Genomic DNA, 19777 nt, shown 5'->3' on the forward strand with positions numbered 1-19777 from the left:
TGAGGGACGGTGAGTCTAAGTTAAGCCTTAACTCAAGTAACCGTGTATTTTAATGGTAAAGATTACGACAGGCTCAGGTTAAGGTCAACATGGCCACAGATCTCCTGCTCCTCTCAGGGGCCAGGTTAAACATCAGATCCAGATCTCCTGCTCCTCTCAGGGGCCAGGTTAAACACCAGATCCAGATCTCATGCTTCTCTCAGGGGCCAGGTTAAACATCAGATCCAGATCTCCTGCTCCTTTCATTGGCCACGTTAAACACCAGATCCAGATCTCCTGCTCCTTTCATTGGCCAGGTTAAACACCAGATCCAGATCTCCTGCTCCTCTCAGGGGCCAGGTTAAACACCAGATCCAGATCTCCTGCTCCTCTCAGGGGCCAGGTTAAACATTAGATCCAGATCTCCTGCTCCTCTCAGGGGCCAGGTTAAACACCAGATCCAGATCTCCTGCTCCTCTCAGGGGCCAGGTTAAACATCAGATCCAGATCTCTTGCTCCTCTCAGGGGCCAGGTTAAACATCAGACCTCCTGCTCCTCTCAGGGGCCAGGTTAAACATCAGATCCAGATCTCCTGCTCCTCTCAGGGGCCAGGTTAAACATCAGATACAGACCTCCTGCTCCTCTCAGGGGCCAGGTTAAACAGCAGATCCAGACCTCCTGCTCCTCGGGTAGACTACCGAGTAGATAGGTGAGTGAGGTGGAGAGCAGTTATGCCCGGGAAAGGCTGCCTTTTAATCTAGGTCCTTGTAGCAGCGACCAGGCTAGGGCCGCATGTTAGGTAGAACAATATCTTTCCTTGCATGTGCGTTTCCCATCATGCATCCTACTTAGCAGACATGGGACACCCATGAGCAAAACCAGACCATAAGCCTTATGCGGTGCTTATGACAGTCCATGAGCCGCTGGCATGATATCTTTTATTTCGGAAAATACCGTCTCGAGGTGGCTATTCGGGTAAGGTGGGCAGGTAGCCCCCCCACATCCCATGTACTTCTGGGACCGAATTTGACGCCTGAGATGTTGGGTAGCCTGCTTTAAATCTGCCCAGACGTATACAGTATGAAACCCTGGGCGAAGTATTTGCAATGATATAGAAATAGTCTGCAAGCGAAGTCATTTCTGTCTCGAATAATAATCCCAGCATAGGAAGAAACAGGTGGCTGTCAAAGATAGAACTGCCCCAGGATATGTTTAATAATAATCAAACTCCGCTCTGTGGGCTAATATGAACATATCTGGAGTGAGTCCCCTGTTGATAGAACAGTTGGATAAGGCTCTGACAAGGACATTTAACACCTGTCTGTTTTCTTATTTTTAACGAAACCAAACGCAATCCCTGCAAACGGGAAAATCAGCAAAATTTATCAACGGGACCATCTGGCTTCAATCAAGTGGCTTGGAATGAACGGTTCTGTTCTGAATTTTAATATCAATAAGAGACAGACACTGATGCCAGACCCTACTGTTTTAGATTTTTAATAAAAAGAATATATTTGGATGTTTCCATGATTTTCTTAGAAGGGTGTACAGATCGCTTTTTCCTCCTCATCTTCGTTTTCAACTGGCCCTGGTCAGTTAGTCTGGGAATATTTGTGCTGATAAAGAAGACGGTAACAAGGAAAAGATCCAGAAGTGTTTTTATTTAAAAAAAAAAAGAAAGAAGATGCAGCCCTGCTGCTGCAGCTGCCTTCCTCCTCCATTGTCCGACAGTTGTTGAAGCAGCCAATCAGTGGGAGGAAAGCTCTCCCACTAAAAGCAATGAACAGACCCCCGTCACGGCCCTCCATTGCTGACTAAAGGTTCGAATATAACGTGTTCGCCCGTACATATCTCCTGCATTGCAAATAACTGAGGGGGAGTGGCAAATGCAGAATATGCAAAACGGGCACCGCAAAAAAATTGAAAGGGGCCACGCAGCCACGTATATTAAGGTTTTCACAAAGTACATCAATAGGCATTCCTCTTTGGTGAGGCGTCTGGGGCATTAAATTGTCCTTTTAATGCCAAAAGCTAAGAAGGTAACCGTTTTCCCTTAATTTTTTTTTTTTTTTTTGCATTAAAATGTTGATGTCTCTATGGAACCAGAAATGAATCCAAATCCAGCAAGTCGATAAAACTTCCCGGAGCAGGATTGTAGGAATGTCACCTGTGATCTCGGGGGAGCTCAGCGCGTTTCTCCAAGCGGCTCGCGGTGAACAGCTGCGGAAACGAGAGCCAAAGCACACGCAACACGTCTGCTGACCATGCATTAACCCCGACTTGGAATTATTCTGTTCTCTGTAGTTCACTTCTATTTGTAAATTTACATGTAACCTGCATGAACACAGGACAAGAAACGTGCCTTAGTGTGTATATATGAACCTGCTATTCGGTGGGGTGCACTGTGTGCACATGCGCAAATTACAGCATCCCCCCGGTATCCCAGGAGGCACTGCACACTGTGGGCATAGTAGCCTCCTCACCAGCGAGGAAGGAAAGAATAACAATAAATCCACACTATGTGGGCAAAAGTATTGAGCAAATATAATTGGACTTTTACACTTTCCCTGCGTTAGACCTCATTCAGCGTCAGCTTCTAAAATCTGTGCACGCTGCCGTTCAAAAGTTTGGGGTCACTCAGCTGTTTTCATGGAAAACAAGGAAATTTCTGACCGTAACGTAATCTAACCATCAATCAGCCTTTTAAACTTAAACGCTCAATCAATCAGCAAACACAACGTGCCATTGGAACACAGGAGTGATGGGAGTGATAAAGGGCCATTGGAACACAGGAGTGATGGGAGTGATAAAGGGCCTCTGTACGCCTATGAGGAGATCCCATTAAAAATCAGCCGTTTCCAGCTACAATAGGGAGATGTCTCTGCCGATGCGGTAAAGTCTGGACGTACCGGTACAGCCATTTGGTAGAGAAAGGGTTAATTAAAGCTATGCAGATTAATTCGGTATGATCGATGACTTATTAGAACCATGTTGACTCCCTAACAAACTTCTAGCTGTTGGCTGGTGAGTTTGGTGAATTGGAGCTCCAGAATTCCTTAAATCATTCCAGAAAGAGATCTCCAAGGTCCTGAAAGCCCATGTGATGCGACGTTCTTCTCGATAAAAAGTATCAAGTCACTACGCATTTTCATTATTTTATCGGGCGATTAAAGGCGTCCATAATATGGGGGAGGGGCACACACATGTGGGGTGATTCTGTGGCCCCAGAAGAAAATTGGTGGCCTGGCATCCCTCTGTGGCACCATCACCATCGTCAATGACGTGGAAGCACATCAGACCTCTCACGCATTCATTTTTTCTTTTTGCGTGGGGGACGTTACTGTGGAAACGGCTCCCTTAAGATGTTTTTCGAGGTACGTCTTGCCCCCCAATTGTAGGTGACATAGAAGACCTGGGTCTGTCAGAGAAGGAAGGGGCAGCATATCTCCACCTGCCCCAGAGGGGGTTCTTGTTACCACTGTGGCCCTACTACTTGTCCCATCATCACATGAGACGCCTTGAGCTCCAAAATAAAAAATCAGCCCTCTCATTATTTGCTTTTACCCTTTAAAGCAAACAAATGATTATTAGCCGTCTCAGTGGATGAGGAGTAAACAAAGCCTTCCGCATGGCTCCCGCGCACGGAATAGCAGATAACTTGTTCCGGTTCCCAGCAGACATGGCGCTATCAGTGCCTTCAACAACAGGATGCGCCGTCCGCTTCTTCCCTCCGACAGGGGGCGCTGAGTAACTCCTTCAGGGATGCCGGATCCCACTATCACGGGTGTCCCGCCGCAAGCTTCGCGCGGAGCATTGTGGGACATGTAGTTAGACGCGCGATACCGCGAGGTTTGAGGTCGTGCGTACTGGTCAGCTCCGGACTACATTACCCATAAGCCCGCGAGGCGCCCTGTTAACCGTGTCGCGTCTTGGAGCAAAGTGCAATACGAATGGTGTGATAGTAATTGAATGACGACCTAAGGGCTGCCAGGGGAGATCCAGTGTGTTACCGGTGTGTGTGTGTGGCAACATCCGGGAATTCCAGCAGCCAAGGAGGGCTGGCGCCAACCCGAGGGCAGAGGACGTTACGCTTTACCTGGGAACCTCCCCCTAAAGGCATGTTCTCTGCATTTTAATCAGGGTCTGTAATTAATTTCCCCTCTATCCCCCCCCACCTGTATCTTGACCTGTTGTTACTTTGCCCTGACCTGATAATACTCTGCCCCCCGTGCCCCCCCCTGACCTGTTATTACTCTGCCCCCCCCTGACCTGTTATTACTCTGCCCCCCCCTGACCTGTTATTACTCTGCCCCCCGTGCCTCCCCCTGACCTGTTATTACTCTGCCCCCCGTGCCTCCCCCTGAACTGATAATACTCTGCCCCCCCGCCCCCTGTACCTCCCTGCACCTCCCTGCCTTCCCCTGATATTACTCTGCACCCCTGCCTTCCCCTGACCTGGTGTTACTCTGCCCCCCGTACCCGGTAATATCCTTCCCTTGTATTGTCTTCTTTCCCCCGGTGATACTCTGTCTTGTCCTCCTTCCTGTCCTGTTGCCCCGTAATACTTTTACGTTATTACTCTGCCCAGCTGATGATGATAATAATAATACCCGGTGTTTCTATGCCCTCGGTGGCCTTGTCTATTCCCCGGCCTGGTAACAATACCTCGTTAGTATTTCAGTACTTCGCTGCTGCTAAATAATTATCCTACTCCCATCACGTCTGTGACGTGGCTATCCGCCCCTTTGTCCTGTAATATTTTATTAACATCTGCTAAATATGTTAATTACCCCAAATCACCGCTATCACAGGAAGTGTACCCGAGTATGCTTCCTGTTTCAGTAGAGGTGGCTGGATATAACTAATACCGGGGATTGGATTGTCTAACGCACGCCAAAATATTTTATATCCTACAGAGATCCTTCAGCGTACAAACGCACGATGAGTGTGTGCGCCCGGGCCGGCGTCTTGGGATCTGCCTTCTACTTCATGCATAAGAGTCGCGCGGTGTTCGCCGAAGCGAAACAGGACGTCGGCAGCAAACAGGGAGAGTACGACCTGAAACTGGTGCAGGTCATATTCCGACACGGAGCTCGGACGCCTCTCAAACCCATTCCGCACAAGGAGCAGGTGAGCCGGGGGCAACTAGAAAGGGCTTACATTGACAAACGAGTAGTGCCCTCTAGTGGAAGTAGATTGCAGCCTGTTTTTTTTTTTTGGGGTGGGGGCATTTTACAGACTGTTCACTAAGCCCCTAAAAGGTAGGATGACTTGGCCTCCATCCAACGAGGAGTCTGTTAATAGGCAGGACGCACCTTTGGTTTCTGTAAGTTGAATAGCAAACCCCAGGGGCTTATTCACTAAACCATATTCTCAACACTTTGACTCATATAATCGTTATAAAGGGCTAGTAGAGGCCATCACCTAATGCAAGAAGGGCCCTGAGTAATGCATTGTTAAATCAGCGGTCACAGCTTCGCGTACATACCGGTCAGGCCACGTTCTGCTCTTCTGGTAGTAAGAACAAGTCAGGTTTTGTCTCCTCTGCCACGCGCTGCTGCCAGCGGGAAGCCTTCCCCAACAAGCAAGGTGTTATAACGTGCCTGTAACTCCCGTGAGGGCCACCCAGCAGTATATTAGACGGACATCGCTGGCCTCGTTCCAGGAAAGCGGTGGCTCGTCTGAAGAGCTTACGGTTTTTGTGGTGCCCTGAACATCTCTGTACCCTCCTAGAACCCTACAACTGGAGCATAGGAACGGGGCGGCAGGAGATCTGCTCCCTGATGTCTCGCCCGTCCCTGCCTTTGCTCTGATTGTGTTACCTTGGACCCGTTTTAATGCATAATCAAGTCGGGGAGTTGACTCCTGGTTAAGTGAATACAGCCCTAGCCTATCAATCATCCGTCGGGTTATCTCACGTTCGCCACTTCTGCTGCCAACCTGTCTTATTAACCTTTTGACCCTTCAGGTTAAGCTTCCCGTTATTGGAAAAAAAACCGTTATTTTCGTCTGCTTCGCCTTGGAAACGGCCCTTTCTTGGCTTTTCTTCATAATCCCGCGGATTCCGAGAACAAGATGTTAAAATATTTTGGGGCGTTTAATAGCAGATCCGTTTCTTCGCTCCGCAGCATAGTTACAATAGGTTTATTTATTGTATAAAAATGTAAAATGTGGGATTCGGGAAAGTGACAGATCTTGTTTTTAATTCTTGCAGGGACGGCATTTAGAGCCGGAGAAACCCGCTAATTAAATGAGTTCGCTCAGCAACCGCCGCTTATAATTTTAGGTGAACTGACATCTTGATTACGAAAATACAAAGAAACAAAAAACACTTGTATTTTAAACCATGTTTTGGCTGTATTTTAAAAGCAAATTGGGTAATAAATATATCCTCCTACATATATATTATACATACATACAGTACTCTACGGTTTAAAAGTTTGGGGTCGCTTAAAGAAAAGAAACATTTTCTCCATTAAAATAACATGAATTGGATGAGAAATCCAGCGCAGACGGGGTTAATGTTGTAAACGACTATTGTAGCTGGAAACGGCTGATTCTTAATGGAATCTCTTCATAGGCGTACAGAGACCCTTTATCACTCCCATCACTCCTGGGTTCCAATGGCCCTTTATCACTCCCATCACTCCTGTGTTCCAATGGCCCTTTATCACTCCCATCACTCCTGTGTTCCAATGGCCCTTTATCACTCCCATCACTCCTGTGTTCCAATGGCCCTTTATCACTCCCATCACTCCTGGGTTCCAATGGCCCTTTATCACTCCCATCACTCCTGTGTTCCGCTTGCCTACCATTTTCTCTGTAAATGTGCTCAAAGATGCTACACCTGATCTTTCCCAAAAAGTGAAACAAGAACAGGGACACGTGTGTGTGTGTGTGTGTGTGTGTGTGTTGGGGGGGCGGGGGGGGCGCCCGCCCCGTTGGCCTCCTCTCTCGTGGCAATGCGTTTGTTTAAATGCAAGTTCGTAGCCGCGTCTGGGCAGCAGCTGGCGGTTGTATGAATGACTTCTTACTAAAAGGCTTTGGCTTTCGCAGGTGGAATGGTCCCCCGCGCTGTTGGAGACCCCCGTGCACACGCAGTTCGATTACACCGTCACAGACCTGGCGGGGGGTCCGAGGCCTCATTCTCCATTCGAGGAACGCTACAGATCTCACAAACTGAAGGTAATTTCTATACCGCTCGGCCCGGCCGCCGCGCTCTCCTGAATTCCGCGTCATTAGTAGTTTACCTAGCAACGGCTCTGCGGAGCTTACAATCTAATGCACTCGTACGATATGAAAGGGGGGCAAATGTTTCTTCTAAAATCGTTGGGGTAGATCGCGTTCATGCACCGCGGCGGCCTGCGCTCTGAGATTTATTACGTGATCCCAAACTCCCCCCCCCCCCGACGGGATACCCCGCGGCCCGTTACCATACAGCCGCCAGGCTTCGGGGCTCCTGGAGATCCTGTGAACGCCGACATCTCAAGCAGACAAATCAAGAAAACGCATCACTTATTTAGCAACTTAATTGCTGTCGGAGTGCGAGACAAACGTCGCTTAACTCCGTGTTTATTCAACGCCAGGGGAACAGCGAGACTTCGCTAATAAACATTTGAAACGCGCAACTCCGCACATCTAACGGGAAAACGGATATCGCAATGTCCTTTAACCCATTAATGACCCTGCATCGTGAACCCGTACATGTACGGGCTTTGTCGTGAAGGGGTTAATGGTATTAAAAGGCCATTTCTCTTTTTTTTTTTTTTTTTGGACATTCCCTTTTAAAACCGTAATGTACAATTAACATGTAACCCCCAGCATTGCAAATTAGAGAGCAGTTTAAGGTGATGGGGGGGGGGGTTCGGTGCACCTTTTTTGCTCTGCCATTTCTCTCAAAGGGAAATTAACCCCGTGTCCCCAGAATCCGCAGAGTCGTTATAGAACCCTAGTATATAAAGATATCTCACTACAGACGGCGTGTTCTCTGATTTGTTCACCCGGAGGGTATGTTTTCCCTGTTTTTGTTTTGCCGGACAGGGAGGAACGTTCCCGGGGCAGCTCACTGCGGTTGGGATGCAGCAAATGTTTGATCTTGGAGCCCGACTCAGGAAAACCTACGTAGAAGAGAAGAGCTTTCTGTCTCCAGGATTTAAATCGTCGGAAGTCTTGTGAGTTTCCCGCGTATCTGTAAAGGGCATAAGCGTCGATATCGTTAAGACTCCCAAAATTGGAGCCTAGGGAGCACAGAAAGGATCCGGCCAATTACAGAATTTTGGCCCTTTAGCTCTTTCCGTCCAATCCAGTAGCCCCAGATTATTACCCTGCGCTGTTGCGGTGTCGCCTGGCGTGGGTGAGTGACTGTTTGCTTTCATTTCAGTGTCCGTTCCACGAATATTGTCCGGAATCTGGAGTCGACCCGTTGTCTGTTGGCAGGCCTGTTCCAGCAGCAGCAGGAAGGTCAGTGCCGGCTCTTGTCTCACCTCCACGCGGAAGAATATATGAAGGCATTGAGAAATACGGCTGCCGTTCTGATTTAACCCAGTAATTAATGTACTGAGCGAGAGGTGGCCTCACGGCCCCCCATTTCCTAGTTTAACGAGGCAGTGTTATCCATGCTTCCGGGGGCTCTCGTTGACCGACCCGACCTTAATATCCCGCCGCAGTCCGCAGCCTATAGCTAGAAACATAGATAAGAGCCGTTCGGCCCGTCTAGTGAGCCAGATGTAGTCCGGGCATCTTCTGTAGTCAGTGAATGGAAGTGCTTGTGCGTCTTCATGGGTCTGAGCGATACATTCGTAACATATCGTCGCTCTTCTTGTAGGACCGGTGACTGTCGTTACTTCCGAGTCCAGCACGGAAATTCTTTATCCCAACTACCAAGGGTGCCAAGAACTGAAACACCTGACCAGGTAAGTAGAGTATATCCCGGAGCTGATCCACGTTTCACTTTACGTTGAGTTACCCATTGAAATCCGCGTGGCTCTGCTTGCGTACAAGAAGATAATTTTTACTGCATTCCATAGATTATAGCTGGTTGAGGCAAAACCACAGGTTTCACGGTGGTTTTTTTTGTTTATTTTTTGGGGGGGGCCAAAATGGTTTATCCTTACACCAGCAGAGAACGTGGACCGTTCTTCACAATCTATTTTCCTATGGGCAGTCATTGCAAACTTTAAAAGGACAGTGCTGCATATAATATGTTTCTTTTGCATTTTTGTAAACGTATAATGTTTGGATGCTTTGTGCATGATAATGTTTGGGGTATAAACCCGGCCGTTTCCCTTTACCTGATTCCCTTTCTGATTTAAAAAGTGTCTCGTTTTTGTTCTTGCAGTAACAAGATGTCTCTTGCGTCATCACAACCTGGGATGTCAGACGACCTAAAGAAGATCCAGGAAGGGATGAACATCGACGACGAAAAGGACGCCGGCTTCTTCCTACTTCTTGATAATCTGCTGGCACAAGAGGTAAAGGCTGATATTTAGTAAATCTGTCCCCGGATCGCGAAGGGCGTCCCCGCCGGATTTTGTGTTTTCTACAATGCCTGTGGAGGAGACTATGGCGCTTAACAGGTTAAAATTTCTGGCGGGTATCCTTCACCCGCGACCTTTGTTTCCGTCTGGTTATAATTAGTCCCATCACTCCCATGTTCCAATGGCCCTTTATCACTCCCATCACTCCCATGTTCCAATGGCCCTTTATCACTCCCATCACTCCTGTGTTCCAATGGCCCTTTATCACTCCCATCACTCCAGTGTTCCAATGGTCCTTTATCACTCCCATCACTCCCGTGTTCCAATGGCCCTTTATCACTCCCATCACTCCCGTGTTCCAATGGCCCTTTATCACTCCCATCACTCCAGTGTTCCAATGGTCCTTTATCACTCCCATCACTCCAGTGTTCCAATGGCCCTTTATCGCTCCCATCACTCCCGTGTTCCAATGGCCCTTTATCACTCCCATCACTCCTATGTTCCAGCCATATGTTCTCTGATCCAAGTTTAAAAGGCTAATTGATGGTTAGAAAACCCCTTTTGCGATTGTTACAGCCAGAAATGTCCTTTTTTTCCCCCCGTGAAAACAGCAGAGTGACCCCAAACAGTTGTTCCAGGAAATGTTTAGAAAATGATTTTTCAGATGATGTAAATCTAGCCGGGTTCGGCTTTTGAATTTAACACCGTTACGTAACTTTACAATTAATTATTATTTATTGGCCTTCAGCCGATCTGTTATTCTTCTTACGTTCTTGTTTGCGCAGGTTCACGGGTTTCCGTGCTCGCTCGAGGACAAGCCTCATCTCCAGAGAGCGGAGAGCAGAGTCATTGACATTGTGTCTTATGTAATGGGGCCTCAAAACCTGTAGGTAACGTTCCCTTTCATGAATTTGTGGGGGTCCTTCATTCTGTATGCTTATTGCCCCTTGGTTCCACATGGGTTTAGCTCTGGATGGATCTCCACCGAAATCATTGGGACTGCAGCTCAAAACCGCTGCCTGCACGATATTATAGTCGCCCCCTGCTGTTCACGGCTGTGTAGCGCGATTGTGCTGCTACAATCTTCATAAACACATCTAATAATGGCGGACAGCGGCGTCGCAATATTATGTGTCCTGGTGGAGATCGATACAGAAATCTTTTAGGAGACCTCTTTATAAAGGTCAAGATTAAGGAGCTTTCGCCTAAAGGCGGTAAAATTATCAATATATTCATAAATATATTCATAAAAACGATGGAACCCCCTTTTTTACTATATGGTTAAAAAGAAAAAAAAGCTTTATCTGCGTATATTCTGTAAGATTCATATTTAATAGTCATCGGGTAACAAGGAGACAATCAAGGGCTTAGATGTAATGTAAGGATGTTTTACTTTACTAAGAGGGTAGTAGATAAGTGGAACAGCCTCCCATAAGAAGTAGTAGAGGGTGATAGTGACTGAAACCTACCATGCATGGGACAGGTGTATGTAAGAATAGTGATATGGTTGTTTTTCTGATAAATAACTATCCAAAACACTGTAGTCAATACAACGGTGATCACAGATCTCCCAATGTAGCAATACTACAGTTTGCACACCAAATATAACATATATATATATTTATTAACTTTAAAATATGGTATGAATTATTAGCTTTATACTTGATACTAGAGTGTCTTCTGTCGCTCACAAAAATGTTTTTATTTTGGGTGTATTGCTCGGTAATTATTATATCCCCCCCTCCCCCCAGGGAAGTTCTCCGGTTGAGCGTGGGGCCTTTTCTACACGCTCTGCAAAGCAACATCCTGGATGTCGTGAACTCCGGTGCCGAGGACGCACAGCGCAGGTATGTTCGTACCCCCACGCTGCAATATTAAGGGTATTTGTCACGTTCATGCGCGTGTAAACCCACAATTATGGGTGGATAGCCGTGATATAGCCCGTGTTATCTAATTTGATGCCTGTCGCACATTCCGCTCGCCTTCACACGCGTCCTGTATGAGTTATAGCTTCGTACGGGCGTAACTAGAAACCACAGTGCCCCGGCGAGAAAATAACCCCCCACACAGGGACCGGCTTCACCAAACATGCCCCACGGTCTCACCAAACAGCTTGCCTGTGTGTCTCTCCCTCCGTGCAGACTGATCCGGCACGCAGGAAGTGACTGTGATATCACATCCCGCATGCTGGATCAGACAGCTCTACACCGCTAACGGCATGTGTTACCCACAGCTAATAGCTTTTAAAGGGCCGGTCGCTTAGAATGGGGGGCCGGGTCGCAGCGGCTTAATATAAAATGCTTTAAAAAATAAATAAAAAATGTATATATCGAGTCGGCCCGGTTTCTCGCTAAATTTGGTGTTTAGCCAGGGCTTGGTTCTTGCAGCTTAACACTCGGTTTGCCAGGGCGGAGGCGATCTGCTGTGTTTAAATAAGCCATTTTAAGAGGTTATAATTCCATTTTATTATCAGATAAGTAAATGTCAGGCGCAGGGAGTCGGATCGCATTGCAGATCTATAATGTAATGTCAGATAGCTCTATCGTACCGAAGCCTGCTGCCTGTAACAAGGAAAATAGCCGTCCTGCGCTCTAAAGATTCAAGTCTAATTCAGAAATTTAGTGTAATGATTTTCACGCTTCCTCCTATTAAAAACATTAAAGGGTTTCTATAGCAACTGCACCATTTTAGATAGACTGGAGGCATCCAAGCCAGGTAAGTGGATGAACGTAGCCGTGTAATGAAGGGGTTAAAATGCTAGTCTGTACTGGCCCCAAAGGGTCACAATCTAAATGAGAAATGGCATTTCTGTTAAAGCCCTGCTCTTTGGTTACAGCCAGAGCCTGTCGGGAGAGACTTATCGCTGGTGCCTCTGGTTGGGTAAAACGCTCCTTTCTCTTTTGCAGCGTAGTTGCGACGCTGTTTGTGCGTGTTGTGCTGTTTGTGCGTGTTGTGCTGTTCATACGTGTTGTGCTGCTTGTGCTTGCTTGTTGCTGGAACGTACATGGGGGGGTAGATTTGCCCCCGACCTTATAGTGTATTGTCAGGGCAATTTTCTTTCCTTTGTAATTTACCCTAAACGTCGGAAGACCTTCATAGATATAACACTGAGCTCTGCAGGGTTCAAGCTGCTGGGTTTTGACTCCCAGGAGAGTTACAAACAACAGATATTAATCCGACCGAGTAGATCTTATCTTAAAGGAGCCCTCAGGCCCTATTTTTATTCATAATGTATATTGAGGTCCATTTTGCATGAATTTTGCATTTTTAATGCATGCAAATAGCTGCAGACATGCTATAATTATTGGAGTTCCTTTAGCTCCTCCCCCAGCTGGCTCTAGTGATAGCAGGAAGTGTACCTCGGTATGCTGCTTGCACGCGCGCAGCAGAACTCCCATTCTAGTCTATGGGAACTGAGCTCTCATAGAAATCAATGGGAGTAGCAGCAGCCAATGAAATGTCTGCTGTCTGAACACAGATGTTCTGCCAGCGTACATGCGACTGATTCTTCAGTGACTTCAGCTGGAGTGATACTGAGCATGTGCAAGAAGCTGACACACTGATGCTGGGCTTTTAAATCTCATTCACATACTCGTGTGAATGAATGAATGCCGCAACATGCGCTGGAGTTGATGCAGAACAGTCTTCAATGTGCATTTAAACGTAAAAATACACTTTTGGGGCTTGACTTTTTTCCAGATGGGTATACGCTATTCTAGAAATTGCTTTCTAAAGTGTCCGTGGTTCTGTTGTCTCTGTTCGCAGGAAGCTGTATCTCTACGCTGCTCACGATGTAACTCTCATACCTCTGCTCATGGCCCTCGGGATCTTTGACCAGCGGTGGCCTCCTTACGCCGCGGATTTGACTCTGGAACTTTACCAGCACCAGGCGTCCAAGGAATGGTTTGCCCGTCTCAACTACAACGGGGAGGTAAGGATGAAGCTGTAGTATTTAAAAAAAGACAGGTTACAGGGATGTGTCCGGTTCATCCAGTGTATTTGTACAGCCCTGATGTTTGTTAAACCCACATGTTCTACATTCAATGTAATGAATGGGTTCCAGACCCCCCCCCGATTAGGTGGTCTGTAGTATTGGGGTCAGATGTGGTGTCGGGCTGGACGTTTAATAATCGTATTGGAGGGGCATTGTGTGGCTTTAAAATTCATACAGGAATCGTCTTCTGATTTGGGGGGGGTGCTGCACCTCCTTTATTTTATTTGCTGGGGGAGTTTTTGGTTGCAGAGCAGTTTTGGGGGTTTTTTGCTGCTTTTTCGGTGTCAGAATTCTACTTTTACTGTAATTATGGCTTATCACGCCGGTTACGTGGCCGGGATATTCAGGGGTTTTGATACCTTATCTACAGAAACATAGACTTTGCCAGCAGGTCGGCCCCATTCGGCCCCCGTCTAGTCGGCCCATTTCTCCTGCTGCAAAGGCTCAGACCCTAATCAACGCGTGGCGGATGCTAGAATAGGGTCCTGCGCGGGATCTGAAGGGCTGTATGTGGCCCTCAAGGCTCTTACCCTTCTTCTAAATGGTACATGATCAAAAACGTGAACTGCCCTGCATTACAGGACTGCAGGAAATCGCCTCTTTTTGCAGCCGTTTGTCTCGGTTTCTCTTAGAACGTGACGGCAGCATTTATATCTTTTCACATATTCCAGAGACTGGCACCCAGAGGGTTAACATGCTGGATCCCCCTCTCTCCCGAAGACCCCCTTTCACTCCCCTCCCCTCATATCCCAGGCAGCAGATCAGATGTCACTGGTGTTATGGGCGGCGGCAGGGATTCTGTCTTTAAATACAGTAACCCTTTAGGTTCCCCAGTGCTTCTCACACCATCATTTCAGACAATAACGGGTGAGCCGCCCCTCGCGTTTCACTAAGATCGATAACCGTGCGAAATGGTGCGACATTTGGTCAGTGAGAGGGGTGAAGCTGATCTGATACTTTGTAGCCGAGTTCATGTAAGTTGTTGCCAATGAATATTACATCGGAGCCGGTTATATCTTTCCTCCGGGTAGTAGCCAGGCTCGGGTTTACCCGCAGTCTTAAATACATAGGCGTCCGTGTTCCTCTCTTGGCATCGCATCGAATTCACGAGTTTAAATCCTGCCAACCAAATTCCGACAAGTTCTATTCAAGATTGGGAATAGTGGGATTTTGACCTAAAAAAAAGTCACTTGCAGGGTTAAAATTGTAATGTCTTGCACTCTGTAAGAAGATAACGGTTTCTACTTAAGCAGATTTTTGAAATATGATTTAAGTTTTTACCATTTAAGTTGCTTTTCCTTCCGAGGCCGTGATCGTAAATACAGGAAAACCATCTCTGCGCCTTAAATCCGTTCCCAGGGTGTAGGGGGTCTGAGAAATAGCTGCTGACGGGCTTCCTGAAGCCCCTTTAACCAGGAATACTCTTCATACAGAAAAAAAATTCTCTCTCTCTGTCGCTGACATTCTATAAAAAAACTAAAAAATATTTTTATCTGTTTTGTCCCAAAAATGGTGTCACCTCCCCTTCTGCTTGGAGCTGAATTAGAACGGCTTGTTTTCTGCTTTATAATGGGGGGGGGCTGAGATCTTACTTCCCTCATTAAGAAAACCCCACAAACAGTGTGTTTTACGAGGGGACAAAGTGCTTGGAGCTCCATCTCTACGCGGTTAGAACATGGCAGTCGCAGCGGCGTCAATCCAAACAAATGTGCAAAGTTTTAGTCTCTCAGACACATTGGGGCTCAGAACAATTATCTTTTATGTGTCTCTATGGAATGCCAAGAGCCCCTAGAATGACCCCCCCCACGGCAACCGACGACTCCATTGGTTGGCACTCAGATTAATGATACTGCCCTTTAGTGGGCGTTTATAGACAGGTGGCGCTCTATGCACTGTATGTGTGTAGGTGGGTTATCACTGTTATATATAATACGGTGTTATATCACTATCACGGTGTTTGTGCCCTTCCCGTGGTCTCTTGCCCTGCCGTCGAGCTAACGGAGGCAAAACATCTTTACATCTGGCCCACTGGGGTATTTCCTATCATTAAGTGGTAATAGGAAGACAAAATTGGACTTAAATGGCGCATTAAACAGACCCTAATGTGTAGATCATAACATGCTGACAACACACTGATCCCCCAAGGTGAAAACTGCCCCCCCCACCTGGCAGAAAATGATCCTGTCTGGATCTGCGCGGATAGGAGTCTGGCTGCAGCGCTGGTGAACACGCCGGGGGAAATTGGCAGCTTATTGGCGCCAAAAACCCTCTGAATTTTACCAGTCGGTAGAAAAAAATTACTGTTTCTGAGAAAAGTCCGATCGGTGTTCCAGGAGGAAGCCGAGGACGGATCCAGTACCGGATTATTTGTATTGAACTTAGGTTTAATTAAGCTCTACCAAAAAAAAAAAATATATTAAAAAGGAAAAAAAACTGATTTTATTTTTCTTCTTCTCAGGAACAAGTAGTGAGAGGATGTGAAGCAGGACTCTGCCCGCTGGAGGATTTCCTAAGCGCGATCTCTGAGTTTGTCGTCAGTCCTGAAGAATACCTCAAAGAATGCTCTAGAACGCAGAGCGGCAACGACAGGCAGTAATAGTACTGACGCTGTCCTCCCGACGTGCCACCAAAGTACCCCTTGTATACCCCTCCCCCACCCCACTGCCCAGCAGCCCAGTACAGAAAGAGTTAAAAGGTATCTTTTATGGGAGATTTATGGTGATTTAAGTCTTTTAAGTTTAAGCGCTGGACTCTCGCTCACTCGTTCTCACAGGAACACATACAGCCTAGTACCTCACTCAGCCGTTTAGTGAACCGTCACCAGGTCGCTGCTGGAAGTCAGACCTAGAACGGGTGATTTAATCGAAACCAACGCGTGGAATTGTTTTTACCGTCGCTAAATTTGTTTGCAAACGTTTTGAAGAAAAATAATAAATAGTGTTGGTTTTCCAATTTTTATTTTATTGTTTTTTTACCAGAATTGTTATTAAGTGGGAACGATCCGCTAAGATGTAGTCATTTGTCTCTTGGGTGCGTAAAGCAGTCAGGGCTTTATGGATGAGAATGAGACTACATTGGGCACCTTTGCTTGCTCCTGGTGCTTCCTCCCCTTCACTAGGGGTCAGAATTTAACCCCGTGGGCACCTGACTGATGCTGCGGTGCGCTAGGCAATCTGAATCATAAAGGTCTGATGCAGCATATTAAAGCGTATTTGCCCTCCCAGTGATTTCTCTTTAGAGACTCCGTAGACTGCGGGGCCAGCCAGGTCTCCTTCATTCCTATTCTTACCTCAACGGGGAGTCAGACGCCGGCAAACCTCTAAGTTCTCATAAGTTCCGGTGAAGCGTGTTTAATTTAAACAGAACATTCATCAAAAACAAAGTCCCCCCCTAAACTCTGCATTTAGAGCGCAGCGGGGCAAGGTGGGATCCGGGAGCTCCGGAGAGCGGCTGCAGGCTGGGGAACTCGGGAGAATTAAAGATTCCGTTCCACTTCCAGAAAGCATCATTTACAGATCCGTCATTTTATTACGTCTTCGGGAAGTTTAAATGAATCGCAAAAAAACAGCGCGGCGTTTGTGACGAAGCTGCTCTCTAGAAAGTACGGGGACGTTTACATTTCCTTGGGATTATTTATCTTATGCCGTGTTAAGTTAAAAAGCGTTGAATTCAGCAAAGTACACGGCACCTTTATCCTCCATGCTGCAGATCACAGGGCTGGCCGCTGGTACCATAGACTGCTTTAGTAACAGGAGCGTTCAGCTCTACCGCTCGTACCTCAATGTTAAACGCACAGAACTACATTCACGGAAAACAAATCTACTTTACGTTCCATTCTGCGTAGAAAAAGAGACTTCTGTTTTATGTAACTCCTCCCCCCGGGTGCTGCTACTGAAAGCAGGAAGTGAACATAGGTACACTTCCTGCACATATTCAAATGAACAGGAGTAGCAGTAGCCAATCATACTTAGGCTCTCTGGACACAGACATTTTCCTAGCATTCATGCGATTGGCTGCTGCTACCCCAACTGATTTCAATGTGAGCCCTTCCTGATTTCAGTAGAGGCACCCAGGAGGTGGGAGACTTCACATAGAAGTCTCATTTTCTGACTCCTAGTTAAATAACGTCAGCACTGGGTGTTCCCGTAAGGAAGAAGTTAACTTTAAACCGATGGGTGTTTGTTAGTCCATGCCAGGTTACCGGCCCACTCTCAGGAAGCGCGTTGATACGGAGACCATCGAATGGCTGGTCTTCTGTAATCACAGCCAGGCACACATTCACACTGACACAATCATTCAACGCTAAGACAAATGCACAGACACACACAATACCATACACAATAACAGACAGTGTGACCCTAACACAGCTAGGTATTCAACGCTAGCACACACCCAGACACTCACACTAAAATATCCAAACACCATAACACACACGCACACTTACACACACAGTAACATACCCACACACACTAACACAGTCAGACACTAACTAGTATACCCTGAAACACACTAACATATCTAGATTGTAAGCTTGTTTGAGCAGGTGAGGAACCGGTTGTTTCTGTTAGTCAAATTGTTATGTCCTGTCTACCCATTGTACAGCGCTACGGAATACGATGGTGCTATATAAAACAATAACAATATCTAGACATGCATGCTAACATCCCCAGGGCACAGACACACAAACTAACACACACACACACAGCCCATCTCCAGAAGGATATCGACACAACGGAGAGAGTTCAGAGGAGGGTGACGAGCGAGCGAGAGAGAGAGAGAGAGAGAGAGAAACACAGGAACTCTGTTTACAGAATCCCTTTTTTAGACAAGATTGGGGTAAACCTCCCATAATTATCAGATGGTCTAAGTCAGCAGTTAGCTGAATACTCGTTTCAAGTTTTCAACATGCGGAGGATTCGTTACTCCTACCGACATGCCCTCCTTTTCTAGCTCCATTCATTCCTCTTCAGATCGGGATTCAGCTGCTAAAGGAAAAGGGAATGCGGAAAGGCTGAGAGTGTTGCGACTGTTTGTGGAGCCAATTAACACAAATCAAAACTACCCGTTTAACAAGATAAGTGGGGGCGGCTCAGAGCACCGGATGGGACCTTAAAGGAAATTCACTCATCTTTAAGGAACAGTAAGTTACTTTTTAAGAGCTGAACAGAGGGTTTGCCAAATGTTTAGCCGGAAATCCTCCAGATTGAGCCTGGTAATGTCTCCATTTGGTTAAGGTCTCCATTTGGTGAAGGTCATTTGGGTCACGTACCTGTTCAGCTCCTATAGGAGCTGGAAGCAAATGGGGTTTCTTTGGCTATATTTGTGAATCGATCTGGAAGCGTCAGGGCCTGGAACCGTTGATGTTCCAGTTCTCACTGGTAAGTAGATACAGCAGAGATAGAGACAACGTAACAGATATAGAATGTCAGCCTAGTGAATAAGATGGCCTGTCAATCGGGCCTTTCATTAACCCATTCACATCCCTATGGACATACTAATGCATCTACCAAAAAAAAATGCATCAAGATGACCCTTTGGATGTAATAGTAAGTCTATTTTTGCACCAGCAGGCTGTCAGAGGACAGAAGAAGCAGAATATGACATCACTGGCTCCATGCCGACAACTCTGATCACACACATTGCATCTGGGAATGCGGGGCTCTGGATCCCTGCTTGCTGATCCCTGTATGACAGGGAGATCGGAGGGTGAAAAGAGAGAAACAAACTGTATCCCTTTGCAAAAAAATTTTAATAAAATAAAAAATGAACTACGCTATGACATCACTAGGGCCCGGTCAACACAATAGAGATCCTCCAATTGTTGCACTGGGAGCAGTACAAAAATAAATCTAAAAAAAACGCCCCTGCTATTTTATATACAGAAGTATAAAACTAAAAAAAAGATAGGGGTTGACCTCTAAAATCTATAAAAAAAAAAACCCCAAAAAACTAAATATCAGGGATTTTGCCGTTTCCAGGGGGATGTTGCTATTTTTTTTATTTTATTTTTTTTTTTTTAGAAGTGGCACCTATTCTTCAGAACAAAAAAATCCTAAGCAAAATTTTAGGCTTGTTTTTCTCAGCATTTTCCATCAAGGACTCCAGGAGGTCACGCTATTATTTATGGTGTTTAACCTTTTGCAGGATCGGGGGCACATTTTTCCTCCTGGGAAAAAAGCTAAAAAAAATTTCCCCAAAATTGTACATAACTAAATCAAGCAGGACATTAAACCAACAGTGGGCAACTTCCAAATACCAATGCGATTAGAATTTCTAGATGTCATTTAACATAACAATAACCCTCAGCCAAAAATACACTGGCAGCCAT

General features: G+C 46.4%; 1 protein-coding gene across 1 annotated transcript; it reads left to right on the top strand.

Annotated features, from left to right (window-relative positions):
- The first annotated feature begins 4894 nt into the window (after positions 1-4894).
- On the top strand, positions 4895-16397 carry ACP6 (acid phosphatase 6, lysophosphatidic). Its single transcript, XM_053455668.1, has 10 exons — positions 4895-5109; positions 7036-7164; positions 8020-8150; positions 8360-8439; positions 8804-8891; positions 9317-9449; positions 10241-10341; positions 11207-11302; positions 13221-13386; positions 15908-16397. Exons 1-10 carry the CDS (start codon positions 4921-4923, stop codon positions 16043-16045), a joined length of 1251 nt encoding a protein of 416 aa, XP_053311643.1. The 5' UTR covers positions 4895-4920; the 3' UTR covers positions 16046-16397.
- The last annotated feature ends 3380 nt before the right edge of the window (positions 16398-19777 follow it).

The sequence above is a fragment of the Spea bombifrons genome, chromosome 2 (assembly GCF_027358695.1).
Source record: "Spea bombifrons isolate aSpeBom1 chromosome 2, aSpeBom1.2.pri, whole genome shotgun sequence".
Lineage (NCBI taxonomy): Eukaryota > Metazoa > Chordata > Amphibia > Anura > Pelobatidae > Spea > Spea bombifrons.